We start from the raw sequence: 18,110 nt of genomic DNA on the forward strand, positions 1-18,110 counted from the left end.
GCATCGGCCGCTCCTATTGGACAAAAGGGCAACTCCTCTTCGCCTGTCACGCCTCTCTCAACCGTAGATGTATTCGGGGATTCTCATTGGCTGCTGAGCCAGTTAATGCCAGCCCACAGCGAGAACGTACGGAAATTATTAAAGGGCAAGTGCTGTATATAGCTTTGGGGTATTAGGTCAGTTTTAAGTGCAGTAATGACCGAAACGTACTGAGCAGCTTCCGATCGGAAAATGAGACGGTCATTGACCAAGATGCACTTGGGGCTCAGACTCGGTCTCCTTGAATCTCACTGGAGCAGATGCTTCTCATAGTCTTTTGTTCTCATGTTCTGTTCTGTTTAAGCAACCATCTGAGAAAGTTGTGAATAAATCTGAGCTAACGATAATAGCCCTGTTCCTCTAATATATATCCATAAAAAATGGTCACTGATGGTAATTTCACCTAGATGATCTAGGAAACATAGTTTGGAAGGGTTAGAAAATAAAAAAGTGGGCACCATGCACAAGTTAGCATAAGTCTGCAGAAACAATTTTCAAAAATCACCAGCGATGCTCTTATGAAGAACAGCACCTACATCCATAAAGGGCATGCCAAATTATAAATCTTTCAATAATAGCCAGTGTAATGTAATATAACATTGTTATAAGATTCCTTCCAGTAGCACCTTAAAGACCAACTAAGTTAGTTCTTGGTATGAGCTTTCGTGTGCATGCACACTTCTTCAGATACACAGTGTATCTGAAGAAGTGTGCATGCACACGAAAGCTCATACCAAGAACTAACTTAGTTGGTCTTTAAGGTGCTACTGGAAGGAATTTTTTTTGTTTTGACTATGGCAGACCAACACGGCTACCTATCTGTAATTGTTATAAGAGACTAGGTTGTAAAATATATACCCACATCTCCAGGAGACTGTCCTCTACAAGATGGCATTGAACTGAGTCCAATACTTTGTGGGACACAATATGCTGCAAATAGTAATCAAAACATATAGTGATTAAGCAGCCAGGGGTGTGCACCCTAAAATAATCTTTGGGCCACTACAAATCTTTGGCCCACACCTCCATAAGAGAATCCCCTGCTATACAGCATTGAATTGCATCTGGTCCAATGCTTTGAGAGTAGAACATTATCAAGCACTTGTGCCAATACCTGTAACCAAAATATGCAGACCAGAATCAGAAACTGCTGGCAAGCAACTGAAAATAATTTTTGGGCTATCACAAATTATTTACCCACACATCAGTGTGGTGGGGTGGCATCACTCATCTGATCTCCCGGCTGTTGAGTCACTGCTGCTTATCTGAGGAGGAGAGGATGAAGCAGCAGGGAGGTCAATGCAAAGCAAACATACCAGCAAGACCACCAGATTCCTGGCCACCTCTCCCTCTCCTGCCTGGTAAACAGTGGCAACTCAGCTGTCAGACATTTAGGTGAGTGCCACCACCTCACCATGCTGTCAGCTGCTACCATACGTTGTGAAGAGTGTCTTCTGCAAGTTGACAGTAAACTGTGGGGTCCAGCATTTTGTTTGGGAATCTATGCCAGTAATAACCAAAATATGTAAGAAGAAAAGAAAACTAAACCAGTTCCTTATTTGTGTTTCCCTCTTTGGCTGTCATTGGCCAAGCATTGACCATGATGCAACTCAATGCCATCTCATTGATGATTCTATCCTGGAGGTGCAGGTGTATCATTGAGGTATCATTTACATCTACATCACCTGTTCATCTTTCTTCTCCCATATTTTGGCTATTAAATACTGTATCATCCTCATCATTATATTATCTTGCTGACACAAGATGTGGTGTCGATGGCTACTCACTTAGACAATTTTAAACGGGGATTAGGCAAATTCATGGATATAGAGTCTATCCAGGGCTTCTGATTACTGATAGCTGTATACTGCCTCCAGCATCATATGTATGAAGCATGTATCTAAAACCCAGTCGACAGTTTTTGCGAAACAGGATGCTGGAATGGGCGGACCTTTGGATTCTGGTTGAATACTTTCATGACGGAGGACAGCGGCAACAATATAAGTGACGTGGGTTTTTTGGGTGGGTTTTAATGCAACCACGGAGGCTGCAATCTGCCTCAGAAGCTCTAAGCGTGGCAGCGGCGGCGGCAGCAGCAGTTGCAACGCTTTTTAACCCTTTCCCCGCAGACACAGCCCCGCGCCCCCGCCGCAGAAAGCTGCTCCTATCTCTCCGATCGCCCAGGTTCCCAGAGGCCTCCGTTGCTTCTTCCTTTCTGACGGCGACCCGGTAGGTTGGGCAATTGCCCCGAGGAGTTAATTATCCATAATATGCAGAAAGCGCCGCCTTCGTCTGTCCGTGGGAGGCACCTTGATCGAGGCCGCGTCCTGCTCTGAAGCCCACTTGGTCCACGCCTTCCTGCTGCTGCAATGGATCTGTCGCGGATTTGGCACTTGGCGATTGTCTTTTGCCTAACGTGCGTGCTGGTCAAAGCCATCCAGTTGCATCGCCGGAGGCAGGAGCTACTGAAGGTTTTGAGCTGTTTCCCGGGGCCCCCCACCCATTGGCTGTATGGGCACATCTCTGAGGTAGGCGAAAAGAGAGGAGACTTATTGTGCATGGGAGAAAAGCAGCTTCAAATCCGGACGCCGCCGCAGCGCACAAAGCATCGCGAGGTGGGGTGGGGGTGAGGGCCTGACACACTCTTCTGAATCCTCCACCCAGGGCCACCCGACCCAGGGGCGTGTGAGTGCCCATTCCCCCTCCTCCGTGGAAGCTTTGCCCACAAGGAAATATAGCTGAAAAAGTTTCCCCATCCCCGATCCAAAGAGGTGTTGCTTGTAGTTGAGTAAAATTCACAACTATTAAGAGACAATATTATTAATGGATTGTATCATTTATTAATAAATAAAAACATGCATTAATTACCAGTATGTGCTTTGATTAAACAACTATCTGACTTTTAGAAGACATCTGAATGCAGCCCTGTTTAGGAAGGTTTTTAATTTTTGATGTTTTATCACTATTTATTTATTTATTTATTTATTATTCTCTTGGGAGCCACCCAGATGGGCGGGGTATAAATAATAAATTGTTATTAAGTTAACAGAAGCAATTAGAACAAGGAAGATGCCTTTATATGGGGTCAGACCACTGGCCCATGGAGCTCGGATTGGTAGCTACTCAGCCTGGAGGAAAAGGTTACATTGTAAATTTCTGAAGTATGAGGCCAACCTGAATCAGAAAGGGAGCAGACCTTTGACACTGCCTTTAGGTCTGGTGACCTGAAAACACAATGACTTGTTTTTCTAGATTGGCCAATGTCACCTTGCATGTTTATGAACCTTAGGTGGCATTCAAGTGAGTTCTACTCAGACTAGACCCATTGAAATTAATGTTGATGATTAAGTTAGTTTGATAAATTTCAGTGAGTCTACTCTGATTAAGGCTTAGTTTAATACCGCCCCTTGAGCCATTTACATTAACAGCCACAGCTACAGCCACAGCCACATTTTGCGGCATGGAGTTTGTCTTCTCTCACTTCTCTGATCAGAGATTGGGATAAAGTTCTGCCCAGATGAAGCAGACCAGAGACAATATATTGTTAAAGTTTGTGGTGTGCCTGGGCTCCCCTTCTAATTCCTGGACCCCCTTCTCATTTCTGGGTGCCAGATGCCAAATTTAGCAATGTCAAAATATAGGCCAAACCAGTTTTTCTGTGTTCAGGAAATAGCCTGGAGAATTAAGTCCATGGGTCTTGCTGTGGTTTATATCTTTTCTGTTCTGTTTTGTTATGTTTATTCTTCCGGGCATTATTTCCATGTTCATGTTCCCCTTGTGCAGTTACACAATCTCCAACACATATAAAATGCTTTTTCTTTACCAACCTAGTGAAGACATTTTTTTTCTTTCAGTAGGCATTTTAATTGAAATTTTATTTTATAGTTTAGTTTTATAGTTAAAATTCCAGGTTTATTCCTTCTCCCGTATTGCGCTGGATCCTAGTTCTATCACTCTCAAGCATAATTTAGATTGAATGTTTGTTCTGATCCCTTCAGGAAAATATTCCACCTTCGTCTCCTTCTTTGCTCTCTTAATTTGTTGCAGCTCTTACCTGTTTCCAAGGTTTTCCAGAAGGTAGAAAACTGGAGCCTTCTGTATCCATTTGCCTTTCCTTTGTGGTTTGGGAAATTCTCTGCCTGTGTAACTATCACACACCCTGATTATGCAAAACCATTACTCGCAAGAGCAGGTAAAAAAAAAAAAAAGGCATTGATATCTGGTTGATTGGGGTACATGTGCATTGTTGACATCTTAGTTATTCTGATACAACAAGTTGCAGATGCCAATGATAAGTTCCAGTTATCCACAGTGGGGAAAAGGGAAGTCACAGATGCTATATTATTCACCAGATTTGCATGGTGTTCCATGTTGCCCGTAAGTAAATCTGACCTATGCAGCAGAAAAACCAGGTTTCCCCAAAGGAGTGGAATGGAATATCAGGAGTTGGGGAGCTGATGGTTGCTGTATCTGACTTTTGGTAAGCCACACACACATAGTGGGAGACCCTTGTAGGACTTCTCAATAAAGGGGGCATGGTTGTAGTCAGGATTTATTTTATGGGGGGCAGCTGGGGGGGGGCAGAACCAAGTTATCTGTGACACAATTGGTCAGTTAGTTATTTTTACTTATTTACTCCCCCACCCGCCCGGCTACACCCCGGATAAAGATAGGCTAGGAGGATTGGCTGTTTCCAGCAGACATTTAAATCAGCGCAATAATGCACAACAGCATTTAGTCGCTAGCTTATTCAATTAGAATTGCAAAAGATCTGTCTGTGTTCCTATCTAGATGGACATGCAATATCCTGTGCGATTCTTTCACATGTCCCATCATCCTGAATCATGTGGGAACTGGTTCGCTGCATTAGTAAATGCATCACTCACAGCTTTATGGTCTCGTCTCTAAATACAGGTGCTATGAGTTAGTACTTAGTTTTGTCTTCTTTGCTTTTCTTCACTTTATCTCTTGCCCTTTACAGAACCAAAGGACAGCTTGGCCTATCGGAACATAACTCCATGGATAGGTATGTATGTTTGTTTGAGGCCTTTATTATGAAGAAGAATTCATGGAAGTTCATAAATACTGTAAATAGCATAGGTTCTCTAGGAATTAAAAAGGTGTACATTCTGGGACTGTTGGCATGGGCATTCCACATCTAGATTTTAAATGTTTTGGGTTTTGTTTTTTTTAATTTTCCTCTTAAGTATACTTCCCATGACATTTATTTTGGAAGATATTTAAATAAATAAATAGAATCCAATAGGATAGTGAACTGGATCCAGATACTAGCTGGGTTATTTAGGTATGATTTCTGAAAACTAGAAGAAAAGTCTACAAAGTGCTAAGAACTAATAAAATTGCAGACAGGGGGAAATGCACTGTTTTGTGAACAGATTTCTCTTCATGCAGTGGGACTTCACCATCCTCTCCTCCTCCCTGCAGCCCTCATGTGCCCTCAAAATCTTTCCTAGGGGTCTCCAACCACCAGATCTGGTTTTGAGAGTGTGTGGGAAGCTGCAGAGGAGAGGAGGGGAAAGTTCCGTTGCACAAGCAGAAGCCTCTTGCACTAGCAGAATAGGAATGTGGGATACCACCCTGTTTGTTTGCAATACTTTAGCTACATTTAACTTTAGATATTGGAATGACATTTTATACACACGGCCACAGCACAATTCTACGTTTCAGGTTTGAATTCCACATCAATCCCCATACTTATTTTCAAGAAAGGGGTGGGGAGTAAACTATTGTGTAATGCAATGTCACCTTTGAGCACTGAGGCATCAGAATGACAGGTGGCATGCATGCTTAAGGTAACTTGCTGTGCTTGAAACATGAACCCCAGCCCACCTATTTTTATAGAGCTGCTACAGGCGGAAAAGAGTAAGAGAGAGAAAAGAAAGAAAGAAAGAAAGAAAGAAAGAAAGAAAGAAAGAAAGATGGGTGAGAGACCTGTAGAGCAAGGAACAAGTATAGAAAATTCACAACATGTTCACTCAAACCAGACAGACAGCAAGTAAGCCATAAGTGCAAACATGAAATTGAAAAGGCCTGATTGATACTACAAAATCAAGAACCTTAGGGCAGATTGTGACAAAATGTGTCTATTTTTTTGCCATTTGGCTACAATAGAAAGGTAAAAAAGGTAAAAAAGGTAAACAACCCCTGGACAGTTAAGTCCAGTCAAATTCGACTATGGGGTGTGGCGCTCATCTCGCTTTCAGGCCAAGGGAGCCGGTGCTTGTCCACAGGCAGCTTTCCGGGTCATGTGACCAGCATGACTAAACTGCTTTTGGTGCAACGGAACACCATGACGGAAGCCAGAACACGTGGAAAAGCTGTTTGCCTTCCTGCCATAGCGGTACCTATTCATCTACTTGTGCTGGTATGCTTTTGAACTGCTTGGTTGGCAGGAACTGGGAAAGAGCAATGGGAGCTCACCTCGTTGCACAGATTCAAACTGCCGACCTTATGATTGGCAAGCCCAAGACGCTCAGTGGTTTAGACACACAGCGCCACCCCCGCCGCCACCCCGGCTACAATAGAACTGCCAACTAGATCCTCAATCCAAGCAATCTGTGGTTCTGAACGACATCTCAAAAGCTCCCATCTTTTTCTCTACTTATATCAGGTACCTGTTTCTCCAGTGACTGGAGGAAATAAACACAGAGAGAAAGAAAACAATTGCAGCTGAATTCTGATGACTAGAGAAGATTGTTCTGTTTGATATACCAAGACTCTTATGTTTGTAGATGCTCAATTGAAAGAAAATGTCTGTGTTCCTCCAGGGAAAGGTTTGCTCGTCCTGCATGGGCCAAAGTGGGCACAGCATCGAAAGCTTCTCACTCCAGGTTTCCATTATTCCATTTTGAAACCCTATGTGACGCTGATAGCAGAGTCTACAAAAACAATGTTGGTAAGTCCTGTTGTGGGAATCGTCCTGTTGGCTTTGTTGGAACATGTTGTTGTTGCTGATGCTGCTTTGTTAAAATCATTTCAATTAATATTCAACCAAAAGTTGAAATATAAAAATGAGATTGTACTATATGGTGGAGTAAAGCAACAATGCATAGTTAGATCCGTGTATTGGCTACTGAAGGAGTTGTTAGTCTGCTCCAACAGTAGGTGGAGCGGTACTCTATCTTAGTGTGTTAAAGCGTACTTGTCTTTCTCTCCCTGTCTGATCTAAGCCAGCTTCCTCTCTAACTTCCTCTTCTCCCCTCCATGCACCCTAAATTCATGCCATAAAATGTTGCTTGCTGTCTACTGTTGCTGTAAAATTTACAGTGCAAAGCAATACTTCCACTGTTTGTGAGGCTGACTTGATTTGTACTAGCATTCTGTTAATACTATATTTCCCAATGCTTTTTTTTAAAAAAAAATATACTAAAAAGTGTTTACCCTCCACTCAAAAATCAATAGGGAAGAAGACAGTTGGGCCTCCCTGAGGAAACAATGCCAAAGTCTTGGGACAGTTGCATAGCTATCAACTTACAGATTTGAAAATAAGGGACCAGCAGCCTTGAAAATAAGGGACCAGCAGCCAAAATAAGGGACCTGCAGCCTCACCTGTTCCAGGCACTCCAGTCTTCCTGTCCTCCTGCAGTCTGGTCAAACTCATGCTGGTAGCTTTGAGAACACTGTCCAACCAACTTTGTAACCAGAGGTTCAACTGAATAGAATCTGAATCACATGCACCACAAGGCCTATGCAGCCTCAGCTTAAGATGGCTCCCCGGCCTGGCTTTGCACTGCAAAGTTTGCAGTGGCACGTGCAACAAAATGGCGTCCAGCATTCAAAAAACCCCTCAGCTTGCATTAACTAGCCACACACAAGGCATGCAAGCTCCACCCCCCAGTCATAGACTTCTTATTGGGTGAGCAACACAGGCAAACAACACAGTTGGAGCCTCCCTCTTCCCTGGCCGGCAGGGAGAGAGGGAGAGGAGCTGCTTCCTTTGAAATTTAAGGGTCATCATTTAAGGGACATTTAAGGGACATCCATCAATAAGGGACAGCAGCGGGACATGGCGCTGGAATAAGGGACTGTCCCTTCAAATAAGGGACACTTGACAGCTATGCAGTTGCTGAGAAAGTTTTTAGCGGGCAGCAGGATTTGTAGAATTCTAAAGTAATGAGCTGGATTACACCTGTTTTATACACCAGATCAGTCTGTGCCAACCTGCTGCCCTCCAGGCTGCAGCTCCCATTAGCCCCAATCGCTGAGCTAGCTGGGGCTGCTGGGAGTTTGGCCCAAAACATCTGGGGTACACCAGGCCGGTGAAGGATGCACCAGGCATTTTTCCATACCATTTATATTTACTTAAAATATCTTCCGCAGTTCAAGGTGGCTTTCAAAAACAGCAACATAGAAAAGGAACAAGGAGCAATGAAAGCCATCAAGAGACAAGTTTAAAACATTGTCTCGTTATTTTATCAAGGGGCTGCAGCCTATATGGGAGCCATGAATAAGGGTCATTTGTCTTAGGGTATAAAGCACATCAGACAGGTTGCTAACAATCAAAGCTCAAGAAAAGTTTGCTTCAAATCTGTGTGTCGGGAAGCAGAAAAAGGGGAGACGGATGCAGTTCTGATTCTTCTGCCACTTGATAAAGTCGCAGTAAAGTTGGATGTGCCCAAAGTCTATTCTTAATTGAGACATAGTTGCAATGTGTGCCCCAGAGCTGGGAATGAAGGATTCTCAAAAGCTGGAAGAGAAATTGCTGAGACCCAGAGTACAAAGAGAAAATGCAGTAGACAGGCTCCAGACACGCAAAACGGAGAGATCCATTATTTGGAACTTATCTGTCTTCATACTAATATTTTCCTACTTAAAAATCCCCCATAGGGACTAGACTCTATATGCCTTACTCTACCAGAAATATTCAGGAAATCTTTCCAAGTCCTTTGGATGTTAGGCTCTTTCAGGGTTAGGCCCACCAACCAGTATAGGGAGATCTCGCAAAGACACCCCTCTTTTATGCTTTGCGCAATGTGCTTTTTCCATGGTCTAAAAAAGCTAGAATCGGTTTTACACTCTGAGAACATCAGTGGTGAGATTAGCTATGAACCATTGCTCATCTCTTGTCTTAGGATAAATGGGAACAGCTGATCACACAAGGTAAATCAGTGGAGCTCTTTGAACACGTGAGCTTGATGACTCTTGACAGCATCATGAAATGTGCCTTCAGTTATAACAGCAACTGCCAAATGGACAGGTTAGTAGTATTAGTGTCTTTTAGCTCTGAGACAAAAGCCTCCTCTCACAGACTAGGAATGTACTGAGCGGTAATTTTAAAAGATCCAGCTGGCTCTCCTGAATTTACTTTCTGCATTCCACACCATAGTTCACTGCTCTGAAATACATAGTTGATGCCCACTTAAACTACCACATGTGGCAACAACATAACATTCAGTGCTATTTCCACAAATGTTTGGGATTCTCTTATGATCTGATTCAGCGCTGATTGCTTATGTAATTAGATGAAAACTCCAGTAGCTTACAAAAATAACCAGATTTTTCTTATTATGCATAAACATTATGTCATTGAGAAAATGTTGTTTATATAAGTGTAGTAATCTTTCCTTCTCAAAAATAAAATAAAATTGAACTTTTAATATAGTATTTATAAGAGGTAACAGCAGTATTAGCAAGTGAAAAGCCGGCGCTTTCTCACACCCTTTTCACATTTTGAAATATTCACCTATTCATGTGCTTTGTTGTACGATTTGGTGCCACAGAGCTGATTTGGTGGCACAGAGTTAATTTAATGTTTTAAAACTATACTGTAAGAACAATGTTCATTGGTAAGATTTGGCATCAAAACCAGGATTTTATCATTTGACTTTCAGGGATAATTCCTACGTCCAAGCTGTCATGGATCTGTGTTGCTTAGTGTACAGCAGACTGCATACAATTCTGGGTCAGAGTGATTTGATTTACTGGTTTACCCCCGAAGGATATCGGTTTCGGAAGGCTTGCCAGATTGCCCATCATCATACAGGTAATTTCCCTGAATCATTCTTTCTTTTTCTGCCTTAGATTTTAGAAGTCGATTCAAGCAATGCCAGGCTGCTACTGACCCAAAGAATAGAGAAGCGGCCATACACATTTAAGCTTTTATCCAATGCAGTGGCTAAGGAACCATCCGGTCAGTGCAAAAAAAGATGCTCGCACAATAGGACTTTCCCTCTCTTTCCCCTGCATGTCTCCCTAAATCTGTTCTGAGGGGGTTCATGTTATTTTAAAAGGTTGTGTGAATGAGGCCACTAGCTTGAACATAGTGATTAGCTTTGATTACCATATGTTGCTTATAGTCCTCCTGTTTCCCTATACAGCTCTTTCTTGTGTGAAGGTCATGGGAATCCTCCAGAGTTTAGCATGCAAAACATTAAAATTGTCATGAAATAAAAGCCTATGTCACATCCACATCATCCATTTAAAGCACTCGTGTATCACTTTATCAGATGGGGATTCCCCCGAAGGCTCATGGGAACTATAGTTTATTAAGGGCCTCCTAACTATTCTCTCTCTCTCTCTCTCTCTCTCTCTCTCTCTCTCTCTCTCCCTCCCTCTCTCTCTCTCTCTCTCTCTCTCTCTCTCTCTTTAAAAAAACAATTTTTATTAAATTTTCCATTTTAACAATCCAATCAAATCACATTAAATATTCCAAATTATACAAATACATATCATATAGTCCAAATATTCTGCCAAATTATAATTTTTTGGGGGGACTTCCTATGCTTCAAGTTTGGGGTGGGGGCTCTGATCATCTTATATCTCTACTGCCTTGAGTTTCCAATAGTTCCTTTAAATCTTCCTGTTGTTAACCTTCCTTCTTTCATGGCCTCTGAGTTGAAGGTGAGTTGAAGTAAGCAATGATGTGCTTCTGTGTGAATTTTGTATGCTTGACTTTCCTACTGTTGCAGCTTGTAAGCCTATTGTTGCAGTATCTGCTGGTGTTTATGCCGAATCAGTCCAAAAGTCATTTCGCTGCTGGCAGATGCCATCTTCTCTCAGTTCTGATGAAATCAAATCTAGGCATTTGCTCATTAATTTTCCCAGACCGGTTGCATCAAACATTAGCCTTTCCAGGGGAGATTTGCCAAATCGGACTTGAAGTGCAGATATAATAACAAATTAAGAGCTCACCTCCCCCTATGACTATTTATCTCTGCAGCTCGGTCTTTCCAAAGTTTTTTGAGGTGTCTCCAGCGGCTAACGAGATCCTGCTTCTTTCTAATATCAATATTTGGAGGGTCTTTTATCTTCTTCCAAGCATTTCAAAAAACAAAAGATTTAATTATATAGTATTGTTATTTCCACACAGTTTATATTTTCCCATCTCACTTGCTGTAAATAATGTAAATGTTTCTTCTGGGGGTGGGTTGTCAGGTATTGTAATAAATCATAGTAAAAAAAGCTTTACCCCCCCTCCTTTCCCCTTCCATTCCAACATACCGACTTAGATGTTATTCTTAGATGTTATTCTTTCTTCCTCTCCGTCTCTCTTGGCACCTCAGTGGCTGGCAGATTAATTTTCACCTCCTCACTCAAAGCATGTCCAAAACTTAAATCCAATTTTTCATCTTAAGAAATGGAACTTAGTGCGCTCGCGAGGACAGCGTCCAGGAGATCCGAACTCCCTCGGGGGCCTTCCATCCAGTGCCCCACCCCCTCCTTCTTTATGAACTTGGGGGTGGTTTATTGGGCATCTGCGGATGAGACTGCATCTTCCCTTACACCGGGAAGAATTTGAGAGGCTGATTACTCCCATCTCAGCCTCTAATTACCTTGTGGGAGCTTCCGCGGCGCCTCAAGTGGAAGTGGGGGCCTCCTAACAATTCTCAGCAAGAATTCTAACAAGCTTCAGTTCCCATAAGTCTTTGTGGGAAACCCCGAATGTGGTATAAGAGTCCTTGCTCCAAATGAATATAGTAGATGTGAACATACTTGATGAAGTATGCAAGAGATGGAGTCTTAAAAAAAGAATATTAGTGGTTCATGCACATTAAAATACACTAGCATGGTGCTGATAACACCAAGGTTGAAGGTTCAGTCTCTGTGTGGGACAGCTTCATATTCCTGCGTTGCAGGGTGTTGGACTAGATGATCCAAAGGATTCCTTCCAACTCTACAGTTCTATGATTCTATGGCAAACATTCACTTATCCAGAAATGCGTATGGGACTAAACATAGTCATCTTAACGAATCTGATCAGTGAGCTAGTAATTTCTGATGAGCTGTTATAGTATTCATTTTCCGACACAGATAAGATAATCAAAGAGAGAAGGAAATCTCTGAGGGATGAAGAAGAACTCCAAAAGATCCAGAAAAAGCGGCACCTTGATTTTCTCGACATCCTTCTCTTTGCCAAAGTGAGTAGTGGGTGGGTGGGTAATAGTCATTTCAATATTTGAATCTGTTGCACCAAATATAGCTGTGATTTCCAAGTGACTTGTAATACTGGTGACACTTTTAACTTGAATGTAGGATCTTGCAACCATCATTTGTAATTTTGCATACTCGATGTGAAGCTTCACTAATTCACTGTCCCAGAGCTTTCCTTGGAAAGTTTGGAAGTTTCATATGATGGAGAAAGCAGTGCGCAACTCTTTTTCTTTTTGGAGAGGGGAAGGAACAAAATACGATTGAAGGAAAATAATGCACCAGTGTTTCAATATCTGTACTGACTTCTTTTTGTCTTCAAAGAACAAATGGTGACATCATATTTATCCTGCCTTTTGACACGGCAGAATGCTGCTACTTCTTCATTCTGTGCCAAGAAAACCCACATTCTGTGAAAATGAATGTTGCAAATCATGCAGTTTTGCAGATGCATTGTGCAAAGGGTCAGAAACAATGGATCCCTGAATGAACCCCAGGTGACATTTATCCATCTTTAGGATGAAGATGGTAGTGGGCTATCTGATGAAGATCTGCGTGCTGAGGTGGACACTTTCATGTTTGAAGGCCACGATACCACAGCCAGTGGGATCTCCTGGCTGCTGTATTGCCTTGCAACAAATCCGGAACATCAGCAGAAATGCAGGGAGGAGATCAAGGCCATTCTGGGGGAACGTGACGCCATCCACTGGTGAGTGTGCATTTTTATTGGACAGTTCTCCACAATACAGGGAATTTAAGAGAACACACCCATTTTCCCAAGGATGTGCCAAGCAAAGCATGGGTACAGTGGGGGATAGCACTGAGCTTGCAGGAGAGACCGCCCAGCCCATCTCAAGGCTCTGGCCAGAGTTTGCCTCAGTACAGTGGTACCTCGGGTTAAGTATTTAATTCGTTCCGGAGGTCCGTTCTTAACCTGAAACTGTTCTTAACCTGAAGCACCACTTTAGCTAATGGGGCCTCTTGCTGCCGTCGCACCGCCAGAGCACGATTTCTGTTCTCATCCTGAAGAAAAAGTTCTTAACCTGAGGTACTATTTCTGGGTTAGCGGAGTCTGTAACCTGAAGCGTATGTAACCTGCAGCATATGTAACCCAAGGTACCACTGTACTTGGCTGATCCTTAACACTAAAGTGAGTAGGGCTCCAGAAACATTACCTCCTGATTATCCCCACCAGTCTCCATTGCTTTGTCATTGCTGCCTGTAAGTTGTGTGAGAGTGGGGCAAAGGGAAAGGCAAAGGAACAAATCCCTTTCTCCCCCCCTTTCTATTTATTTTTTTTATTTTGACAAAGTAATAATCATAAATAAATAAGAATAAATATGTGCACTCTACCACCAAGACCATTGCGTCGTAACTATCCAGCCTCCCAAAATTTCAACATTTCTTGCAATGGTTTGACCCCTTTCCGTTTTAACAATACAGATTCTACAAATCCCCTCCATATCTCCTCAGATCCCTGTCTTACCTTAATGGCACATGTTAATTTATCATTAATAGCTATAATCCACACCTCTTTATACCATTCTTCCATGTTATATTCTGCTTGCCCCTTCCACTTCCTAGCTATAGTAATTCATGCAGCTGTCAATAAATTTGTGAGCAGGTCCTTCATAGCCTGTGAACCTTCCACCCTATCATAAATTGATAATAATGCTACAAATCCCTTTCTTCCGGTCGGCCCCACCTTTTGCCCACATTGCATTTTCACATTGTGTTGGTGGCATTGCATTAGCATTTGGTCCTCCTGCAGTTATTGTGCGCCATCTGCTGAGGGAGCGTAGGACTCTCAACAACATTATGGTGGCACCAGCATAACAGCTCCTGGCACAGTGAGAAGATAGGACTGGTCTGCCTGAGGAACAGAGCTGGGCTGCTGGGGATGAACTTTCACCTGTTTTATTGTCTTGCCTTTCTATTTCCTCAGGGATGACCTTGGCAAGATGACCTACTGTACCCTATGCATTAAAGAGAGCCTCCGCCTTTACCCTCCGGTGCCAGGAGTGTCCCGAGAGCTCAGCAAACCTATCACATTCTTTGATGGACGGACTTTACCTGAAGGTTTGCTTCATTTTGTTCCGCTCCCATAGCCAGAATTTGTCTTTATAGATGTGATCCACATTGTCTTCCGTAGTAAAATTGAGTTATAGATTATAGCAAGAGCCCTTTAGCAATGAATCACTTCTCCTAGGTGAATTCAAAATGGTCATTACAATATTTGTGACTTTAAATCTGAAGCTTTGCTGCCTCAAACCCACTTTAACACTATGGTTACTCCCTCAACAATCAGATAACACAACTTGACATTTTTTCCATGTTGACTGCTTCCCAGGAACTTGGGTTGCGATAAGCATTCATCTCATCCACAAGAATCCCAGCGTATGGAAGGATCCTGAGGTATGGTACTTTGGTATTCTAGCTATTTCACTTTAAGGAAACAATGCTGCTTCAGTTTGCTAGTGTGAAGTCATTGCTGAATACTATTCACTCTGCAAAAACAAGCTTTTAATGCAGCAAAGGTCCTCCTTATCCACAATCAGTTCATGGATGAGGGAGTTCTTGCTCCAAGACGATCAGGCATTCAGCAATACCAGCTGCAGACCTAAGGGCTGACTGCAATTCCCCATGTTGGAGGAGGGGCTGACACATGGCACAGTCACCTGTGCCCCTTACTTGGCCCGCCCCACCTCCCACACCATACCCCCCCTACCCTGAACCCCTGTGATTGGTTCCCATTTCTCTCCACAGCTCCTCTGCTCCCAAATACATCTCCCCTCCCTAAATAACAACAGCAAGAACAACAACAAATCCACACAAACAGTCCCCCAAGCCTTACAGCCAAGATGTCTCTGGCATCCTCAGCAGCCTCCATTTTGTAGCTGCAGTCAGTCCAGTCCCTGCCCTCCTGGGCCAGGTGAAAGAGGCCTGCAAGGCAGGGAGCAGGTCCCCTAAGACTCATAGCCAAGATAGTGTGGAGCGCCTTCCATCAGCTTTGACTGGTAGCCCAGCTGCGCCCTTATCTGGATAGGGATAGCCTAACTTCTGTTGTCTATCTTCTGGTAACCTCTAGGTTAGATTACTGTAATGAGACAGAAACTTCAGCTGGTGAAGAATTCAGCAGCCAGGTTGCTCACCGGGGCAAGCTGGTTTGAGCACACCATTCCTGGCCTGATTGCACTGGCTGCCAATTAGTTTCCAGGCCCAATTCAAAGTACTGGTTTTGAGCAATAAAGCCTTAAATGGCTCAAAACTTCAATACCTTAAGGACCACCTCTCTGCATAAGAACTGCCCCAGTCCCTGTGATAATCATCTGAGGCCTTTCTTCGGGTGCCTTTTCCATGAAGGGTTCAGTAGGTGGCAACGGAAATGGGCCTTTTCTGCGGTGGCTCCTGGCTTGTGGAATGCTCTCCCCAGGGAGACTTCCCTGGTGCCTTCATTGCATATTTTTAGGCACCAAATAAAAATGTTTCTCTTCCACCGGGGTTGGGCTGATTAACATTCTATGGCTTTTTAAATGTCAAACTGATGTTTGGGCTTTGTTTCTTTTTTTAAATAATAAATGATTTCATTTTAGGTGTTTGATCCTCTGAGGTTTTCTCCTGAGAATGTATCCAACAGAAACTCTCATGCCTTCCTGCCTTTCTCTGCTGGGCCACGGTGACGTTTATATAATATAGATGTAAACTAGAGCAGTGTTTAAGATATTAAATCGTAGTGGAAAAGCTAAACTCTGAACACTCTGCAAGCTTGGCATAGTGAAAATGAATTTAAAATGCATTTTTAGTATGGGGGATATCAACAAAGTCGCTTCTGGGTAGCTCCAATCTTGCAGAGAGGTCGTTGTTAGTATCTTCCATCTATGGGGGGAGGTGAGGGGAATCCTGCATGAGTCCTGGGTAAGGTGGCATCCAGGTGCAGGGCATGCTTTCTACTTCCACCCCTCCCCTGCTACTTTGGCCATTCCACTAGTCTACTTTCTTTTGCCCCAGATTCTCCTCTCCTCTCTCCCTGCCACTGCTGCCCACTTTTTAAAAAAACAGCTTTTTGGCATCTGGGTTGCTCCTTTCTCCCTCCTCAGTTTCCACCTTGCTTGTGGCCCAGAGTCGTTTCTGGGAAAGTGAAGGGGAAGGTGGCTTCCTATCAGTTTGCCACTACCACGTGCTCTCTTGCATCACCCCCCCCCCAAACCCCTGCCTGGGCTGCAGGGCCCAGCACTTTGTCCTGAATCTCTGCACTGCCCCCTACTACTTCACAATTCCTTGGGGCACAGTCACATGGAAAAGAGGTCCCCCACCCCTGCCTTTGGCCGACAGGAGCTTTAATTTGGGCTTATCCCTCAATGCTCTCTGCACATATATTCCTACCTACAGTAGGGGGCGAGAACATCCTCCCTCTGCCCGGGGACCAAAGTCCCTTACGGATAATCTGATGAGAATTGCATGCCAGTGGTTGGGGGGGGGCAGGTGCATAGGATGCAGTAGGTGTGGCCAGATCCTGACGTTTCCCACCCATGACCTAAGGTGAAAATGGTGCCAAAAGTGTGTGGGGGGGTAGGTAGAGCTGCTCCCCCTTCTGCCATGCTCACAGCATCCTTCCATTTGCACACACAACCATCCCTAAGCATTATCCCCACGCATCTGTACTTAGGGGGTCAGCTGCTGCAGGGGAGGTCATGGGCCACATCAAACAGTCCAGGGAGGTTCTCCAGCCTTGGGTCAAGGGCATTTGCAGGAAGGTTCAGGTTTAGCATGGAGTCTCTGCAAGCTGAGGTTCTCTGTTGTAACCCGCTCTCTTTGTCCTTCCAGGAACTGCATTGGGCAGCAGTTCGCCATGAATGAGATGAAAGTGGCCCTGGCCCTGACTCTGCTTCGGTTCGAGCTTTCGCCTGACCCGACTCAGCCTGCGCCTATCCCAACCCCTCAGATCGTCTTGCGTTCCCACAAGGGGATACACCTTCGCATGAAGAAAGTGGCACAAATCTGAAGCCGCGGCGGGAATAATGTGCAGTGGAAGACTTGGAGCAGGATGTCGCATAATTCATTTGGCGCTTCAATAAAAGCCGTTTGTGGCTGAGCACATTGATTGCTGGCCTGCAAATGTTTAACAGAGGCTTTATTTTGTACTGAGGAAAGACAGTGACGCTGGCTCCACCTCCTGGTGATTCTCTCCTGGTGGGATCCCAGCAAATTGCTTTCGAGTTTTCCTTCTCCACTGTGAGCCTCAGCAGTGGCTGGGGTAGGAAGACTCAGTGAGTCCACTGCCCATGGGACTGTCCCAGAGAGCGTCCCAGAGGGGCACCACCCGTGGTGAGTGTCTTACAGTGGATTGCAATGGCTTAGTGAGCGTATTCTCTCCTGCTGTATCTGATCTTCTCACATGAGAGCTGAGATGCATTGCATGCCATCCAACATTCCTCCGATGAAAATAAGGGCGCCAGTCTGGGCTTTGAGGTGCAGCTCTTCTGCTCCAAATAGCTTTGGCAGATGCCCAGGTCTGCCTCCAGCACAACCACTTTCTCTCGCAAGGTCAACACCATAGCGCTCAGTTGTCCCAGGGCTTTGGCCATCCTTCAGCCAGTGGTGGAGCAAGCTGATTGGGTGCCTAGGGCGGCGTGCATGCCCTGCACCCAGGGGCGGGGCCAGCTGCCCACAGGACAGGGTGAGCC

At 44.1% G+C, this 18,110-nt stretch overlaps 1 protein-coding gene across 1 annotated transcript in view; it reads left to right on the forward strand.

Moving 5' to 3' along the window:
- Positions 1-2,306: 2,306 nt before the first annotated feature.
- The window catches only part of LOC307219207 (uncharacterized protein), a 46,826-nt gene continuing 31,022 nt past the window's right edge, over positions 2,307-18,110 (forward strand). The window contains exons 1-12 of the mRNA XM_079982207.1: positions 2,307-2,567; positions 4,087-4,231; positions 5,021-5,065; positions 6,828-6,955; positions 9,132-9,256; positions 9,891-10,042; positions 12,310-12,416; positions 12,945-13,135; positions 14,372-14,505; positions 14,777-14,841; positions 16,020-16,102; positions 17,251-17,422. Coding sequence (XP_079838333.1) covers positions 2,409-2,567; positions 4,087-4,231; positions 5,021-5,065; positions 6,828-6,955; positions 9,132-9,256; positions 9,891-10,042; positions 12,310-12,416; positions 12,945-13,135; positions 14,372-14,505; positions 14,777-14,841; positions 16,020-16,102; positions 17,251-17,422 — 1,506 coding nt within the window. The 5' untranslated portion in view covers positions 2,307-2,408. The remainder of the gene's footprint in view (positions 2,568-4,086; positions 4,232-5,020; positions 5,066-6,827; positions 6,956-9,131; positions 9,257-9,890; positions 10,043-12,309; positions 12,417-12,944; positions 13,136-14,371; positions 14,506-14,776; positions 14,842-16,019; positions 16,103-17,250; positions 17,423-18,110) is intronic.

Source organism: Podarcis cretensis (assembly GCF_951804945.1).
Source record: "Podarcis cretensis genome assembly, chromosome: 6".
NCBI lineage: Eukaryota > Metazoa > Chordata > Lepidosauria > Squamata > Lacertidae > Podarcis > Podarcis cretensis.